Raw genomic sequence first — 19,071 nt, 5'->3', positions numbered from 1 at the left:
TTCTGTTTAAAGCACATAGAGCATCATGAAGACCAAGGAACACAACAGGCAGGTCCGTGATACTGTTGTGGAGAAGTTTAAAGCTGGATTTGGTTACAAAATTTTTTCCAAAACTTTAAACATCTCAAGAAGCACTGTGCAAGCGATCATATTGAAATGGAAGGAGTATCATACCACTGCAAATCTACCAAGACCCGGCCGGCCCTCAAAACTTTCATCTCAAACAAGGAGAAAACTGATCAGAGATGCAGCCAAAGAGGCCCATGATCACTCTGGATGAACTGCAGAAATCTACAGCTGAGGTGGGAGAGTCTCTCCATAGGACAACAATCAGTCATACACTGCACAATTCTGGCCTTTAAGGAAGAGTGGCAAGAAGAAAGCCATTTCTCAAAGATATCCATAAAAAGTGTTGTTTAAAGTTTGCCACAAGCCACCTGGGAGACACCAAACATGTGGAAGAAGGTGCTCTGGTCAGATGAAACAAAAATTTAACTATTTGGGCACAATGCCAAATGATATGCTTGGCGTAAAAGCAACACAGCTCATCACACTTAACACGTCATCCCCACTATCAAACATGGTGGTGGCAGCATCATGGTTTGGGCCTGCTTTTCTTCAGGAGGGACAGGGAAGATGGTTAAAATTGATGGTAAGATGGATGGAGCCAAATACAGGACCATTCTTGAAGAAAACCTGTTGGAGTCTGCAAAAGACCTGAGACTGGGACGGATATTTGTCTTCCAACAAGACAATGATCCAAAACATAAAGCAAAATCTACAATGGAATGGTTCACAAATAACTGTATCCAGGTGTTAGAATGGCCAAGTCACAGTCCAGACCTGAATCCAATCGAAAATCTGTGGAAAGAGCTGAAAACTGCTGTTCACAAACGCCTCCATCCAACCTCACTCAGCTCCAGCCGTTTGCGAAGGAAGAATGGGCAAGGATTTCAGTCTCTCGATGTGCAAAACTGATAGACACAGACCCCAAGCGACTGTAGCTGTAATCGCAGCAAAAGGTGGCGCTACAAAGTATTAACTTAAAGGGGCTGAATAATATTGCACGCCCCAATTTTCAGTTTATGATTTTTTAAAAAAAGTTTAAAATAAGCAATAAATTTCGTTCAACTTCACAATTGTGTCCCACTTGTTGTTGATTCGTCACCATAAAATTAAAATTTTTATCTTTATGTTTGAGGCCTGAAATGTGGGAAAAGGATGAAAAATTCAAAGCGGCCAAATACTTTCACAAGGCACTGTGGATACAAAAAGAGGAAACAGGTGTTTCTAGTGGAAATAAAAGCATACTTTATGAAACATGTAAAAAAGTGAAAGCATTATATATGCAAAATAGTAGAAGCATAACATAAGGACCATAAACCTGCATAGGATGTTTTGACAAAAGTCCTGATCCGGAGAACCACCATAAATATATATATATATATGAGAACAGAAAGTGCCAAAGACTCCGTACATTATATATAGGGGTAAAGGATAAGGTTCTGCTGTGCGTGTAACCAGGACAAACTATTAAAGTAACAAGTGTCCATCAAATAAAAGCACCATAATTAAGAACTTATTAACTTTTTGCATATTTAATAAAGTATGCTTTTATTTGCACTATAAACTCCTGTTTCATATTTTTTAAGTGCTAATTGGGACTGTGGTGTCTTGTGGTCATCCTTTGGGGCCCCCCTTGTGCCCTTTATAAAGTATGACCACTTTTTGACGATACATTGTAGACCATGAGTCTTTTTTGTTGGATATTGATGCGCATTATACTTCTGGATTCTCATTGACTTTGCTGGCGGAAAGATTGGCGTGCAGTTTTGTGACAAAACTGCACTAAAAAACGTGATAAAAGGCACTATGTGCATATACCCTTAAAGTCCCAATTTTTCTTATCCATATCACCTGCATAGATCTACTGTTTATCACTTTGAGGACAAAGGTACATATGCACCCAAAGTTTTGTACTGAAACCAGTTCAGTTGAATAAACTTAAGGTCTTTAAGGGTTAAAACAATTTTCGGACTCCTGGCAGCCACTAGAGGGAGCTTAGGAGGTAACTTTATACTATTTTTACATGTAGTAATAATAATAATAATATTTATATAGCACTAAAATATTCTGTCGCGCTTTACAATCCAAAGGTTTATATACAAACAAATATTGATAAGTAACAGTTATAAAAAAACAAATACAATAATTAAAGCAAAAATAATGACAACCCTGCAAGAGCTTACAATCTACGATGAGGTGGGGGTGACACAAAGTACAAGTGCTTATTGACAATGATGGTCCACCATCTTAAAGTAATGAGGAATAGATAATAGCTGCATGAGCCAGTCACCAGCCAATATTTGTAGTGTTTTTGGGTGCAGTGTAACTCAATGATAATCAGAATTGATTTAAGATCATTCTTAAATCAATTTTCACAAAAACAAACACTTGCCCTATGCCTCATTCCAGTGCGTTGACCCAGTGTCAGGCTGCTACTAGGGGGAGCTGGAGCCCTGCAGGACAGAAGCTAGATAGTACCGAGTCAGTGAGCAGGTGGACACACCATGTGTGCTTGGTGCAGTTACTCTCTGCACAAGCCGGAAAGCAGATGCCGCGAGGCGTGTGGGGGATGGTCGGGCAGGCCGGGTCATACACTGAGCGGAGAGGACGAAGACCGAAGGAACGAGCAGAAGCAAGGTTGGGGTCAGGCCGAGGTCAATACCAGAGGAACAACTGAGAAGGGGAGGTAGGAGGGGGATAAATAACCAGACCAACACTTACAGGGACCAGCAATCACAGGCAGAGCAGCGCTAAGCTTATAGCCGGCGCTGAGTCACGGGGACGACACTATTTAAAGCATCCTTCAACTGGGAGGGAGGCCCGGAATAAAGGCTCTGCCCCCTAGCCATGTGGTCGGGGAGTCAAAACCGTGACATCCAGCCACGTGTTACCTCAATGCATTTTAACCATGGAACTGGCCACACCTACTGGTCACCAGTAGACCTTAATCTGGACCCTCAGACATCAGAGCAGCAAAGTACTAGTAGAGTGAGGCAACCCATCTAACTTTTGGTATTTGGACTTGTCAATAGTTAGTCCATATCTCCATGGAGTTGGGGGTCATCCTCTTTCCTTTCTCCATCCAATTGAAGGGGTTTTCCCACAAACAAAACATTGAGGATCTCATTACTGGGGGTCCAAAGACTAAACCCCTATAGATTACAAGAATGGGGGTCCAAAGTTTAAAGGGGTTCTTTGAGGACTATTTTTTTTTACTCATATGCTTGTGTTTGGGGCTTAAAACCATTTCTGCAATCTTTTTACTTTTATTATTATAGCGTCATTTATTCCACAACACCTTACATGTAAAAAGGGGCATATATAGACAAGTACAATAATCATAAACATTACAAAGCACAAACTAGTACAGGAGGAGAGAGGACCCTCACAGTCTACAGCAGTGTTTCCCAAACTCCAGTCCTCATGGCCCCCAATAAGTCATGTTTTCAGGATTTCCTTACTATTGAACAGGTGATGGAATCATTATCAAGGCATCACCTGTGCTATATTAAGAAAATCCTGAAAACATGACCTGTTGGGGGTCGTGAGAACTGGAGTTTGGGAACCACTAGTCTACAGGGATGGGTGAAGATACAGTAGGTGAGGGTAGAGTTGGTCGTGGAGTGGTACAGTGGACTGAAGGTTACTGCACCGTTTGACCTAAAAAGGCTCTTTGTTACCTTGCAAATTCAACTCTGATATGGTGTGTGGTCATAAATCAGCTGAGAGGAGCTAAAAAAAAGATGGATAAAAGAGCTACAAACTTACTGTCAGAGCATTGTGGTGGGTTGACTGATAGTTTCTCAGTTAAGGGGGTTTTTCCACCAACAATATTCATTTTAATAATTAGATTTTGGAATATTAATAATAATTTCCACAATTGGATGGTATATAAAAGGTTCCTGAGCTGGGATAATCTTATATATGTGTCCCTGCTATGTACTGTGTAATGGCTGTGTCTGACCGTATAGGAACATGGTCTGATTATACCACAGCTCCTGGAATGGGGAGGAAGTAAAAGAGCATACCGACATTACAGCACAGGAAAATAGCTGATTCTTTCTATGAGGTAAAACATTTCCCTGTCTGTTTTTAAAAAATGTTTTACCTCAAAGAAAGAATTATTTGCAATCCTATGCTGTAATGTCTGTATACTTTATTACTTCCTCCCCTGCCCAGGAGTTGTGGTGTGATCAGACCATGTCCCTGTACAGTCAGACACAGCTATTACACAGTACATAGCAGGGACACATACTGTATATAAGATTATCTCTGCACAGGAACTTTTTTTTAAAACACATCCAATTGTGGAAATTATCATTATTCCAAGATCTATTGATTAAAATCAAATTTAATATTAACTTTTGTTGGTGGGAAAACCCCTTTAACTCATTTACAGCCAGTAATAGACAATGTAACATAGAGGGTTTAAAAGGTAAACTGTGCCAAATCTTTATTGAATCCCAATTATAAAGATGATTTTTAGCCCTAATTACATACATTTACGATAAGTAAAAAATAAAACTGTAAAAAAAATTGTGGGACAATATCTTCATTTGTTTTTAGTCTCACAATAAATGAAAAAATATCTTTTATATATATATATATATATATATTTATATATATATATATATATTTTTATATATATATATATATATATATATATATATATATATATACGGTATGTATATAAAAAAAAATAAATATATATATTTTTTTTATTTTTATTTATTTATTTTTTTTTCTGTTTATTTATAAGAGGAAATAAATGATACTTTAAAGTGTAAACTTGTTCTTTTATTGGTATATGATCTACCTGACTTTTTTACGTGTCTAGTACTGGTTTGCGCTGCAATAATACTATAATAGAAATCTTTGATACGTTCAAAGGTGTTTTTTACTTGTCCGCGTGCCGGTATTTCAATGACACCGGCTTGAACAACTGAAGAACGAGACATCAAAAATTTAAAAAATGTAGTCTGTGTCAAATGTGACAAATGTTAGCACATTTCATTGCCGAAAATAAAAAAAAAAGGACAGAAAAAAAGTGAAGAACATACAGAATCCAACACTACACAGCCAACTATTATCTGACTACTAGACAAAACCATATTCTTTATATAGTTTTGGAAGAAGTGAGATATGAATTACTTCCAATCATCCGGAACATGTCTATGAAATTCCCAGCCACCGTTTGACAGTGTTGTAACTGTTAGTGTTAAGTAGGACTTCGGTGAATCCGAGCAATGAATCATCCCCTGTAAATACAGTACAAGCACTTTCCGAGACGTAGTCAAGTGTAACAGCAGATAATTCACACTTCTTGGAAACAAACTGTCACAACTGAGATGCAGCTTCTTTTGACAGAATAACTATATTCTTTTCTGTAGACCCACAGAAATATTTCAAGGTTGGAAGATGAGATGAGAAAACTGCAGGACACGGCGGACCTTTTTGAAGTCGGCATCCCAGAATATAAACAGCTACGTCAGTGCCGAGAGGCCAGTATCTTGCTGAAGTCTGTATGGGACATGGTAATATTTGTACGGGTAAGGTAAACTAATGATTTGCATTTTTTTTGTAAAAAAAAAATGTTCAACTCAGCCCCAAAATTCTAGTATTATGCTAGAATTTAAAGAGGATCTGTCAACAATTTGAAAGTTTTTTTTTTTTTGCACTTACGGTATTTTATTACTGCTGCTCCCCTGAGTAATCCGCCTTTTCTTTTTTCAAATCTGCCATATAGTCCAGAGATATGGGCCTTTATATCTAATACAAATTATTGTAGACTTTACCAAATGGGTATGGCACAAGTGATCCTCTGGGGCATGTTATTACGGTTGCCGAGGGGCGGCGAACATCCGGGAGGGGACCCACTGGGCCGTACACCGGACTCCCTTGGAGGAGCTAACTAGTAGTGACGCCATAGACAGGGATTGTCAGGTGCATCCCTAGGGTGCCTAAATGCACAATTGCCAGGAACCAGTGGAGGTCGGCTCTTACGGACTGGAAAAGTCTAATTGTGCGGTGCTGATGTGCATGGATGTGGCAGCATAGAGATGGTGACTTGGACTTGACACCAAAGAGGCGGTGGCTCAGACGTGGCAGCATGGAGGTGGCAGCTCAGACGTGGCAGCATGGAGGTGGCGGCTCAGACGTGGTGGCACGAAGGTGGTGGTAGTGGGAAGGCTCTAGGACGAGACATAGGTTAGGAACACGAAACTGGTAGTAGGACACAACAAGCAGAACTAGACACAGTAGCATAATGGGATATGAGACCAAGCAACGTTCTAAGTACAATCGAACCTTGGATTACAAGCATAATTTGTTCCGGCAGTCTGCTCTTAAACCAAGTTACTCTTATATTAAAGCGAATTTTCCCATAGGAAACAATTGAAATGCAGACAATTCGTTCCACAACCCAAAAATATTTGCTGTATTTATACAAACTTATTACAGTAATACAGAATAATGTCCTGTATTCATATAAAATTATTACAGTCACTAATACATAATACTGTACAGGAAAAAATATGAAATAAATTAAACTGCGCATTAGCTTACAATAGACTTGTTGTGTTCGGGAGGTGTACTATAGAGAAAAAAAATATATAAACATGACAACCTTTATTCTAGTACAACAAAAAAAAAACATACCACACCCTAAATCTATTCTCCCAAAAATAAGGGCAGAACTAAGCCAAATGTGGGGTAGGAATACTGCACAGGCAATTAGATTACAGCACAAGCAATGTACGGTACTGGTTAGCAGAAAGAAAGAACAATACTGTATCCACAAATGCAAATTGATAGACATGCTATATAGTATATACTGTACAATGGTATATTGTGTACAGTGCATATGGACAGAAAGTTACCTCCAGAGCGGGTCAGTGCACAGTGAAAGGACAGAACCAGACGTGTGCACTGTGAGTATTTGCTCTTCTTGCAAAGCATTGCTCTTAAAACAAGTTACAAATTTGTAAAAATCTTTGCTTGTCTTGCAAAACGCTCTCAAACCATGTTACTCTAACAGGGGTTTTACACGCAATGACATATCTAACGATATGTCCTCGGGGTCACGGAATTCGTGACGCACATCTGGCGTCGTTAGCGACGTCGTTGCGTGTAACAGATAAGAGCAAGTGTTAACTATCAAAAATACTCACCTAATCGTTGATCGTTGACACGTCGTTCATTTTCAAAATCTCGTTGGTCGTTGTGGACGTAGGTTGTTCGTCATTCCTGAGGCAGCACACATCGCTACGTGTGACACCCCGGGAATGACGAACAACAGCTAACCTGCGTCCTCCGGCAACGAGGTGGGCGTCTCGTTAATGCGGCTGGTCTCCGCCCCTCCGCTTCTATTGGTCGGCCGCTGTGTGACGTCACTGTGATGGCGCCCGAACCTCTCCCTAAACAAAGAGGTACTTCGCCGCCCACAGCGACATCGCTAGGAAGGTAAGTATGTGTGACGGGTGCTAGCAATATTGTGCACCACGGACAGTGATTTGCCCGTGACTCACAAACGATGGGGGCGGGTGCTTTCACGAGCGACATCGCTAGTGATGTCGCTGCGTGTAAAGCAGCCTTTAATCCAAGGTTCCACTGTAATAGGTAATGTTGCTCAGGTGCCTCCCCTAAGGGGAGGCAGACTTACATACCTTTATGGTAATGGGTGATCTCAGGAATCACTTTTGGATAATGAGATGCTGGCCCATTAAAAAGGGGGTGTGGCAAACACGCACCTTACGGGCACTCACAGAAGGGCTGTGCGTGGCCTGGAAGCAGAAGTAGGCCGCGGCAGACCTCGGGGCAGGAAAGGGGTGCATTGAGCCACTGGGCAGGTGACGAGAACGGCGACCCCACTGAGACCTGGCAGCGGGGTCATGTGGGGGTACCGCGCTGGGACCAAGACCGGGTGCTACACATGTCTTTAGACTGCTTTGCATAATTACCCTGTGCCCCACACCCCCTGATAAGTATAATTAAAAAATAGCACTGTATCTCTGAAACCGTATGGCAGATTTGACAAAATATAAAGGCAGATCACTCAGGGCATCAGCAAAACAAAATAAGAGCAAAACATGATCAGTTTTGTCCTGGTGACAGATCCTCTTTAATTTATTCGTTTATGTTCCTCTAAATCCCTCCTTCCTGATCACCAGTCTTGGAGGAGGTTGGGGTGCCCCTTTGACCATGCAGAGCTGCTAGCTTTTCCTTCTGATCAATATGTTGTACATTTTATTCAATGAGATGTAAATTAAAACTAAATTAAAACAGGTAAAGCGAATAATATTAGTTTTCTTGTTACAAGGCTTCTGTCAAGGAGTAGGACTTTTTTGGCATTGAGTCCATTCTCTACAATAATGTGTTAGAAGCATGAAGAATAGACAATTGGAAGAGTGTGAGCGACTTTACCAAATTGTGATGGTGGAATGTTCTCAAAACACCTCCAAAACAGCAGGTTTAGTGGTGGATTCCCGGTATACAGTGGTTAGTACCTACCAAAAATTGTCCAAGAAAAGAATGATTAGTAAAGTAGGGACTGGATCATGGATGCTCAATACTTATTGATGAGTGTGCGTAATAAATGCTAGCCATCCTAGTTGGGTCCCACCGATGAGATACAATTTGCTAAAAAAGTTAATGTATTTTTTTATTTCCCCCTGGAGCAGTGTTTTAAATCTACCGTATTTTTCGGACTATAAGACGCCCCGGACTATAAGACGCACCCTGGTTTTAGAGGAGGAAAATAGGAAAATAAAACTTTAAGTAAAAAAATGTGGTCATGACACACTGTTATGGGGCGAGGATCTGCTGCTGACACTGTTATGGGGGTAATGTTCCCAAATTCTCTACTAAGGTACCCCATCCTGGTAATGATCCTCCTGCCTTGTATATGATCCTGCTATAAACCCTCATCCTGCTTATATACCAGCATCCTGCTCATATTCCCCCATCCTATTCATATACCCCCATCCTGTTCATATACCCCCATCCTGTTCATATACCCCCATCTTGTTCATATACCCCCATCCTGTTCATAAAGCCCCCATCCATCCTGTTCATATAGCCCCCATCCTGTTCATATACCCCCATCCTGTTCATATACCCCCCATCCTGTTCATATACCCCCCATCCGGTTCATATACCCCCCATCCTGTTCATATACCCCCCATCCTGTTCATATACCCCCCATCCGTCCTGCTCATATACTCCCATCCTGTTCATATACCCCCATCCTGTTCATATACCCCCATCCTGTTCATATACCCCCCATCCATCCTGCTCATATACTCCCATCCTGTTCATATACCCCCATCCTGTTCATATACCCCCATCCTGTTCATATACCCCCATCCTGTTCATATACCCCCCATCCTGTTCATATACCCCCATCCTGTTCATATACCCCCATCCTGTTCATATACCCCCATCCTGTTCATATACCCCCCATCCTGTTCATATACCCCCATCCTGTTCATATACCCCCATCCTGTTCATATACCCCCCATCCATCCTGTTCATATACTTCCATCCTGTTCATATACCCCCCATCCATCCTGTTCATATACCCCCATCCTGTTCATATACCCCCCATCCCTCCTGCTCATATACTCCCATCCTGCTATATGACACCATCGTGTTCATATACCATCCTGGTATATGGCCTGTATCCTATAGCACAGAGAAAAAAAAACAAACGTTTATACTCACCTTTTCCTCACTCCCTCCAGCACTGATCATCTTCCTCTCTGCGCCGCTGACCTGCGTGTGTGGAGCCGTTCCCCTGCAGCACGCGATGTCTTCCTGTCTGTGCCGATCAGCTGACCGGCACAGACAGGAAGACATCGCGTGCTGCGGGGGAACGGCTCCACACACGGGGATGGGTGAGTGTACTGATTCACTGCACCCCGCGCTGATAATGATGTGCGGGGGCAGTGAATACAGCCGCACATGATCACTCCAGGCTGTAATTGCCAGGGGTGATCATGTGGACCGGCTCTTTACTATGCGCGCGTCCCCGCTCGTCCACCCACCTGTCAGCGCCGGCTTCTGCGCTGAGAAATGGGCGGGAGGATGGGCGTGCATATGTAATGAGCGGGCACACGTGGTCACGGCAGGCTGCTATAGTAGCCTGCTCGTGCCCCCGATGACCCGCTCCACCGCAGCACCCTCATTCCCCGCAGCCACAGTCAGACCATAAGACGCACCCCCAACTTTCCCCCAACATTTGGGGGAAAAAAGTGCGTCTTATGGTCCGAAAAATACGGTAAGTCCCCGGCCACCTGTCTTATATTCACCTGCCAACGTGTTCATCTGTTTCCAGCAGCGCTCTAGTCGGTCTCCTGGGATTTGTGACCGGCCGGCAGCTCCAGTGTTTCATGGAGCGCTGGAAGTCACAACTCAATACAACTCTATGAGAACCTCATTCTGGCTCTCATAGACTTGCATTGAGCACTTGTGATATAACTTCTGAATTCTAGCCATTCAGAAGTTACAAGCACAAGATGGCGCCGCGGGACCGGAGCGGTGCCGACAAAAAGGTAGAACCACCGCAAAGTGAGTATAGCAACAGAGGCAGGGGACGTAGATTTAACGTGCGGCTCCAGCATTGAAAAAAAGAAGCTAGAGTTGTTCTTTAAGACTCAAAGGTAGGAGAACACAAAGGGCTCGATTCATTAGGACTGGTATTGGGCATGCTGCAATGACATGTGCCTATTTTATTAAGAGGAGTAATTAATTAATAAGGTGTTTCTTACAATTTCAATGCCCCACTCTAGTCAGTGAATGGAGTACATTTCTGGTGAAATTTGCATGTCTAAAGTGGCATCAATTTTCATGAATAAGATGGGTGGGCTTAGTGGCTTCCCATCCTTCCCATGCTCTACCCATTTTGGCCAAATAACTCATGAATTGGGACAATAGTTAATTGCAGCTTGCCATATATGGGGCTGTACAGCTATAGAGTATTACCACCTTACAGTAACAAAGGCGTAGCAATCGGGGTAACATAAGGTTTTAATAACAGCATCATGTTTTTTGGTGAGTTTTTCTTTCAGGAGATGCAGATTTCTGCAGCAAATTTGGGCAACAAATCTACATCTCTTGGCAGAAAAATTTGTCAAAACCGCATAGCATTTTTTATGCAAGTTGGTGCCGATTTCTGCAACAAATGTCTGCACCAAATCTGCATGTGGAAGAAAAATGCATCAATACCACATTGTGTTATTAGTTCCCTTTTCTGCAAGGAGATGCAGATTTTTTGCAACCAAATACTCAACGTGTGCACATTGCCTAAGTCGGTAATCTGGCATGGAGTTCACCCCAGGTGAGTTCAAAGAGTTCATCAGAGGTGAGTTCACTGAGTTCGTTGAGTTAATCTGAGGTCACAGCTGGAATACCATGGGAAACACCAGCTGTAACCTCAGGTGAATACAGTGACGTCACCACTCACAGCTTTGACTCCATCTGTGTGTCCCTGATGCTGCACTGCATTTTGTAATGTGACTGCACACTGCAACCTCAGGATGTAGGAAAGCCGGGATTGTCATGGGATGTCGTGGTGTGGATTACATCAGACCTGCAGGGGTGCTTTTTGGATTCATAAATTGGAAAAAAAGGGTGCTATTTTGTTTATTTTAAATAAAAGATTTTTCTCTAAGTTTTGTGTTTATTTCTTTTTACTTACACGATTACTAATGGGGGTCTCATAGACCCCCTCCCCATTACGAACCTCAGGCTTAATGAGAGCTGTCATTTTTTTCACAAATCATAGTTGTCATTAACCCCTTATATTACCCTGATTGCCAGCACACCAGAGTAATCGGGATTAGCCTGGGAAGCACCAGTATTGGTGTATCTAAAGAATGCACTAATTATGGGGCATCTGCAGGATGCTGTTTTTAAGCTGGGGAGGAACCAATAACCATGGGCCTCCCCAGCCTGAGAATACCAGCCGCCCGCTGCTACTTTATCTTGGTTGGGTATCAAAATTGGGGGGACCAGCGTAACAATTAGGATCTGGAAAAGGGAGTATCTAGCGTTAAGACTGTGCATGATAGCCATTTTTAGAGCTGCCAGGTGACCACTGACAGAGTCTCATTACAATTGCATTTTCTTGAATGTCCCTTTTTCTTTGACATAGGAGACCATGTTTTTGGTCTTGTAAATTTTAAAAATCGTTGATGTATAAAAACGGACGGCATATGGACGATAATGCAGATGAAAATGTCAATTTTTTCTATAAAAAAAACGTGTACTAAGGGGTACTTTGCACGCTGCGACATCGACAACGATCGCAAAAGCGTCAAAAATCGTTGCTCGTTGACACGTCGCTCCTTTCCATAATATCGTTGCTGCTGGAGGTACGATGGTTGTTCGTCGTTCCTGAGGCAGCACACATCGCTGTGTGTGACACCGCAGGAACGACGAACATCTCCTTACCTGCGTCCACCGGCAATGAGGAAGGAAGGAGGTGGGCGGGATATTCCGGCTGCTCATCTCCGCCCCTCCTCTGTTATTGGGCGGCCGCTTAGTGACGTCGCTATGACGCTGAACGCACTTCCCCTTTGAAGGAGGGATTGTTCGGTGGTCACAGCGAAGTCGCAGAATAGGTAAGTGCGTGTGATGCTGCCGTAGCCATAATGTTCGCTACGGCAGCAATCACCAAATGTCGCACGATCGACGGGGGCGGGTGCTATCGTGCACAACATCGCTATGGCTATCGCTAGCAATGTTGCAGCGTGTAAAGCACCCTTTAGTAATATACAATACAATTCTTTTCTATTCTGACTGAAGAACAATCGGGGTCACTTAATTTTCTCATGTTTTATCTACCTCAATTAATAGACTACATGGAAACAGTTACTGCTGAGATTCTACTAAATTAGTTGACATCAACATGCTCTGGCCAATTACACACTGACGTTGATAAGTTTGGCTATTTGCTTTTCATCATTGCTATAATTGCATAGTCATTACCTTGGTGTGAAATTGCATTGCTAGCAACATTTTATATGTGACTCTTGGTTAACATAAAGAGCGGCCAAACAAGGCCACAAAATCAATGTAAACAGTTCTGGTTTAACACAGATTATGGGAAAAGCAATTCATATATTGTAAAATCAAACTTGGATAATTCTTGAATAGGAAGGTCATTTGCTATTACTATAAATACAAATTATTTACTGTTTATGACAGGGGTGTACTAAATTCTGTTTGGTTATTATACGAGGGGCTGCTGATAAGTATTTGGCTTTACCCAGAAAGAAACGAGATAGGCCGATGAAACTTTACATTTATTCCACATACTCTCCACTGATGTCACCACACTTCTTATATCGGTATTCCAAGTTCTGTAAGCCTAGGAAAAAATAAGGATTTCGGTTGTGCTTCACACCAGGCATCCGAGCAGCCATGGCATCAGAAATGGTGTGAAATGTGGTACCCTTGAAGTGTTTCTCCAGGTTTGGAAACAGATGATGGTCAGAGGAAGCTAGATCTGGTGAATAAGGTGGGTGGTCAACCAGCTGGAAGCCCAGCTCTGCGTTGTCTTGCAGGAACAAGATTCCTTTGGACAGTTTGCCGTACCTTTTGGCCTTCAGAGCTGCCTTCAATTGGTCAAAAAGTTCAATGTAATACCTTGCATTGATGGTGGAACCCTTTTGAAAGTAGTCCACTAGCAGCACGCTAGTGATTCTTGCATCCTGAACTTCTTTGGACAAGGAGAACCACTGTGCCTCCACTCTTTTGACTGTTTCTTGTTTTCAGGGTCATACAAATAAATCCAGGTCTCATCCATAGTGACCAGTCGATCCAGGAAGTTCTTTTCAGCCCAGAAACGCTGACAAATGGACCAGGAAGTTGTCACTCCCATGCTTCTCTGATCTGTTGTCAAACATTTGGGGACCCAGTTTGCAGATCGCTTCCTCATGTCCAAATATTCATGGATAATGACACAAACACATTCACGGGAAATCCCCATGATGTCTGCTATTGCTTTAGCTGAAATTCCTCAATTCTCCAGTATGAGGTTGTGCACAGCATCGACGATCTCCGGAACAACAACCACTCTCGGTCGTCCAGGACGTTCCTCATCATTGGTGCTGAAGTGGCCCATTTTAAATTTGGCAACCCAGTTCTTAAATGTGGAATATGAAGGGCACTGATCCCCCAATGTCTGCGAGAAATCACCATGAATATCCTTTGTGGATTTTCCTTGCAGAAATAAGAATTCTATCACTCCTCAGCTCTCAGTTGCTGTGAATATCGAATTAGACTCCACCATTTTGTTTTCCCACGAGCGTAGAACACTGTTGCCATAAGCAACAAACACAAAATTTTGAAAACATATATTAGACACATAATGCTTTCATGTGATGTAACATTCATTACCATAGAAACAAAATAAGATCACAAAGCCAAAGACTTATCAGCAGCCCCTCGTATAGCTAGTATTGGATTTGCCATTGGGGTTCTGGTTGTGGTTAAAAAAAGATGGGTGAGAAGTACCAGCAGCAAATGTGACCATATGCCTGCTCAGGCCTGATGATTGACAGTTCAGACTAGCGGCATGGTTGCACGACTGGACTGAAATGTGCACTGTCCATTGCATCTGCAACATCCGAAGAACAACCAATAGCAAAGATGCACAACCATAATAAATAAATAATTAGTAAATGAATAGACAAGTAAAACAAAATAAATAGTAAGCAAAAATTGGAATTTGACAAGTAAGAGACAAGGGTATAATAGTAACGATAAGCACACCAATACATAAATATAACAGATTTTATTGAGACCAAACACAAACACCATATTACATCCAAATAAAAAAAGAGAAATTCCCTGAAGACAGATGTAGGAGATTGTAATCACACCCTAGGAAAACAAGGGATTAAATTATATTGTCTTATTAAATATATTGTTTTCTTAGGGTGTGGTACAATCTCCAGCATGTCAGTGTTCAGGGTATTTCTCTGGTTTTAATTTTTTTTAATATGATGTTTATCTTTGGTCTCAAAAAAATTGTTATATTTACATATAGTTGTGCTTATCATTACTGTTACGCCCTTATATCTTCCTTGTCAGATGCAACATCAGAGCACAAGGGCACTAATGCTGGCCAGATCGCTGCAGCCAGCCAGCTTCAGTGCAGTGTCACGATGTGACTCCAGGCTTCACACCAGGTGTTCGGCTGGGGCCACATGGGGATTACTGCGATCCCCTCGCATGACACTTGGCTCAGGCTGGCAGTACAGCAGAGCTGACTGTCATTCGAGTGTCCCTGTGACTGAGGTCCAAACGTGCGAGTGGACCTCAGCTGCGGGGGGGCGGGCCGGCACTGAGGAGGGGCAGGCCGGCTCTGAGGAGGGGAAGGAGGGATTTATCTCCCTCTCTCCTCTGTAGCTGGCTATTGCCATTCTCGCACTGCACTCGCGGTACACTGGTGCAGTCGTGAGTGCAGTGCGATTTTTCTCTCGCCCCATACACTTGAATGGGTGCGAGAGAAAGCGTCTCGCATTACAATCTCAGCATGCTGTGATTATTTTCTCGGTCCGCTTAGGGCTGAGAAAATAATCGCCCATGTGCGCTGACACACAGGCTAATATTGGTCCGAGTGGAATGCGATTTTTTTATCGCACTACACTCGCATCGATTTTCATGACATGTGGCTTAGGCCATAGTGGTCTACCGGCGAACGGCGCAACACAGTGGGAACACCTGGTTAGTGTTACACCAGGGGGAGGGGAAGACCCCCGTGAGCGACACAACATGAAGGGAGCACGATTCAATGGTTGGCCCTGGTGCTAGGGAAAGGGTAGCGGGGACACCTTCTATCACTCACCTAAGGCTGATCTCTAACGTCTCTAGACGGGTCATTCCCCTATGCGCCAGTCGCAAGCTTAGGCCCTCACTGGCCCTGAATTCACATTGGCTACTGTAATGAAGGCCAGCAAGAAGTTAGTCTTACAACTGCAAATATGACAACACAAGGTAGGTAAGACAAACAGGGGGAGAAAGACTCGACAAAGAGCACGCCAAGGATTCTTCCACGGGAACTTCACAGCTGCAACAGTAACAGCATCACAGCCCTGCAGAGACAAGTTACTTCAACATGGACAGCTAAGGAAAGAGCTATAGCCAGCATAGGGAGGAGTGAGAGCGGATATTTAAAGCAGAAGGGAGTGGCTGCAGCTGAGGTTACAACTACCTATTAGATCACTGCAGGATAGAAATAAATCTTAACCCCTTCAGTGCCAGATGGAATAAAATATCCTCCAATTCAGGGTAAATGGCGATTGGCCACTAAAGTGGATTTGCAATCCACAATGCGCTGTGATTTTGTGATCCCAGATCGCCCTTGAGCTCACTTCAGACCATGACTCGTGATAAGCAGCACCTGCAAGCTCTCTAGCAAAAAAATAGTAAGCACTACTGTGTTATTGCCCAGGAGACAGTTCGCTACAGAATACAATATTTATGCAGAACTATCCAAAAGTTTTAGGCAGGTGTGGAAAAAATGCTGAAAAGTAAGTAAACTATGTGTTAATATAATAGTTTATTTTTTCAATTAACAAAATGTAAAATTAATTCACAAAAAAAGATATCTAAATCAAATCAATGTTTGCCTTTCACCTTTAAGACAACATTAAGACATCAATTCCTCTAGGTACACTTGTACAAAGTTTTTATAGGAACTCGGCAGGGAGGTTTTTCCAAACATCTTGGAGAACTGACCCCAGATCTTCTGTGTATGAGGCTCATGTAAATTCTTCTGCCTCTTCATGTAATCGCACACAGACTGTATGATATTGAGATCAGGGCTCTGCGGGGGCCGGATCATCACTTCCAAGACTCCTCCTTGTTCATCTTCATGATGAAGACAGTTCTTAATGATATTTGCTGTATGTTTGGGGTCGTTCTTCTGCTGCAGAATAAATTTTGAGCCAATCAATGCCTCTTTGATGACATTGCGCATGATCGACAAACTGCCTATTTCACATCATTGAGGAAACCAAGAAATGGGCAACATTGACATGGAAAGAAGGTCCAGAGATTCAACTATGCACAAAAACATAGGAACCAGGGTGCAGAAAAATATCAGCAAGTGCAATGTACTGATGAGATAAAATTAGAAATTTGGCTGTAACAGAAGGCAGATTGCTCTCTGAAGAGCTGGAGAGTAGTACAATAATGAATGTCTGAAGGCAACCGTAGGGTAATATGGAGGTAAAGCGTGGGGCTCCATTTCAGCAAATGGGGTTAGGGATTTGGTCAAGATTAGAGATGAGCACGCCCGTGGAAATTCAGGTTTACCAGGATCATCTGACTTTAGATAAAGTTCAGTTTGGGACCTGGATGTGACCTGAACCCCAATGGAAATCAATGATTGGGCAGTTCGGCTCTCAACCCACATACAGCCAGCCATAAACAGATCACTTCTGAGGCAAAGAGGGTGGGGTTTTGGGGTTTGTTTTGGACATACTACATCTGAAAATGTTTTTACCCCCAGTGAGAGCCATTCAGAGACTGCAAGTGGCTCCCACATGGGCCGAGCACCGGGCATAACTGTAATGTCTGCCCTTGACCACAGACTCAGGATGACTGTCACAGACAGACTAGGGCTAGCCACCAAGTCGGCGGGATTTCAAGAAACCTGAAACCCTTTAATCCCTGTACAGGGATTTGGAATTACACAAGGTCCAAGAGATCTCTACCTATGGAAGGCTGCAATCCAGGAAAGAGTGGTCGTCAGTCAGGGTCTAAACCAAGAGACACAAAAAGGGACAAAATCTGCAGGCAGGAGCGTAATCAGGAAGTCAGGCAGAGGTCAAAACCAGAGATGGCAACGAGGTACAAAAATTGCAGGCAGTAGATTAGTCATAGAGAAGGCAGGGATCAGACATGGGGATCAATAGTCAGAACAGGACAGGAACCAGACAAGAGGGAGAATTAGAATAATGTGGTGTCTTCCCAATGGCTGTAGCTGAAGTGTGGTAACTTCTGCTGGAAGACACATGCCACCTACAGTCAGAGAGTGTTACTGCAGGTCCCAGGGAAACCCAGCCTAGTGGATGAGCTAAGCTTGCGCCCACCAGAGCCACTGGCACCGACTCCTCTCCTATCACCAGCACAGTCCATGGTGGAAATACAGCGGCACCTGGTGACTGAAGTAGAAGTCCCAGGAGCGGACACTGGTGAGGACGTGACAGTACCCAAGCACAGCATTGCTTCTTCAAGTGGTCAGCATACGTACAGCACCCGAACTCCACACTTGGGTACTGATTTTTTTTAAATTTCGTGTTCAATATGAACCTTGAGCTTTTCAATTCAGGTTCGTCTATCTCTAGTCAAGATTAATGCTGGGAAATACAAGCAGATACTTATTATTCATCCTATACCATCAGGCAACAATCTGCAGCAGGGTGATTCCAAACATACAGCCAATGTCATTAAGGAGTATCTTCCGCGTAAAGAAGAAGGAGTCCTGGAAGTGATGATCCGCCCCCGCAGAGCCCTGATCTCAACAGCTTCATATATATACACATATATATATATATATATATATATATATATATATATATATATATATATATATATATGTGTATATATATGTACTATAATAACCTGGTGTTATAAAATGATATTGATAACTTAAATAAAAAGTAAAAGCTTTATTCATTACTTCGACGAAGTCAATGATTGTTCATTATTGTCGAAATTGGCCATTTCGGACGGCATTTCTTTGATGTGCATTGGGGCTTTAAGTAAGTAACATTTCTACTGTCTGTAAATGTACTGAAATTCTTAAATTATTATAGTCAACAATCTACTTTAAATGACACTGTCAGAACATCCAACTCCTCTACATTCTGGAAGTTTAGAAGATTTTATGGAGAATATAAAAGTATCAATATGGAAAAATAATATTCACTGTAGTTCTATTAACACAGCGTGATTTTATATAACTATCGAGTACAGAATATTACATGCCAC

At 42.6% G+C, this 19,071-nt stretch overlaps 1 protein-coding gene across 1 annotated transcript in view; it reads left to right on the top strand.

Moving 5' to 3' along the window:
• Positions 1–19,071, top strand: part of LOC142245878 (dynein axonemal heavy chain 11-like) — a 519,159-nt gene that overhangs the window by 47,768 nt on the left and 452,320 nt on the right. Inside the window, exon 10 of the mRNA XM_075318873.1 lies at positions 5,457–5,615. Within this exon, the coding sequence (XP_075174988.1) occupies positions 5,457–5,615 (159 nt within the window). The remainder of the gene's footprint in view (positions 1–5,456; positions 5,616–19,071) is intronic.

The sequence above is a fragment of the Anomaloglossus baeobatrachus genome, chromosome 7 (assembly GCF_048569485.1).
Source record: "Anomaloglossus baeobatrachus isolate aAnoBae1 chromosome 7, aAnoBae1.hap1, whole genome shotgun sequence".
Lineage (NCBI taxonomy): Eukaryota > Metazoa > Chordata > Amphibia > Anura > Aromobatidae > Anomaloglossus > Anomaloglossus baeobatrachus.
Note: the sequence above shows the minus strand (reverse complement) of the source record. Positions and strands in the feature narration are given on the sequence as shown.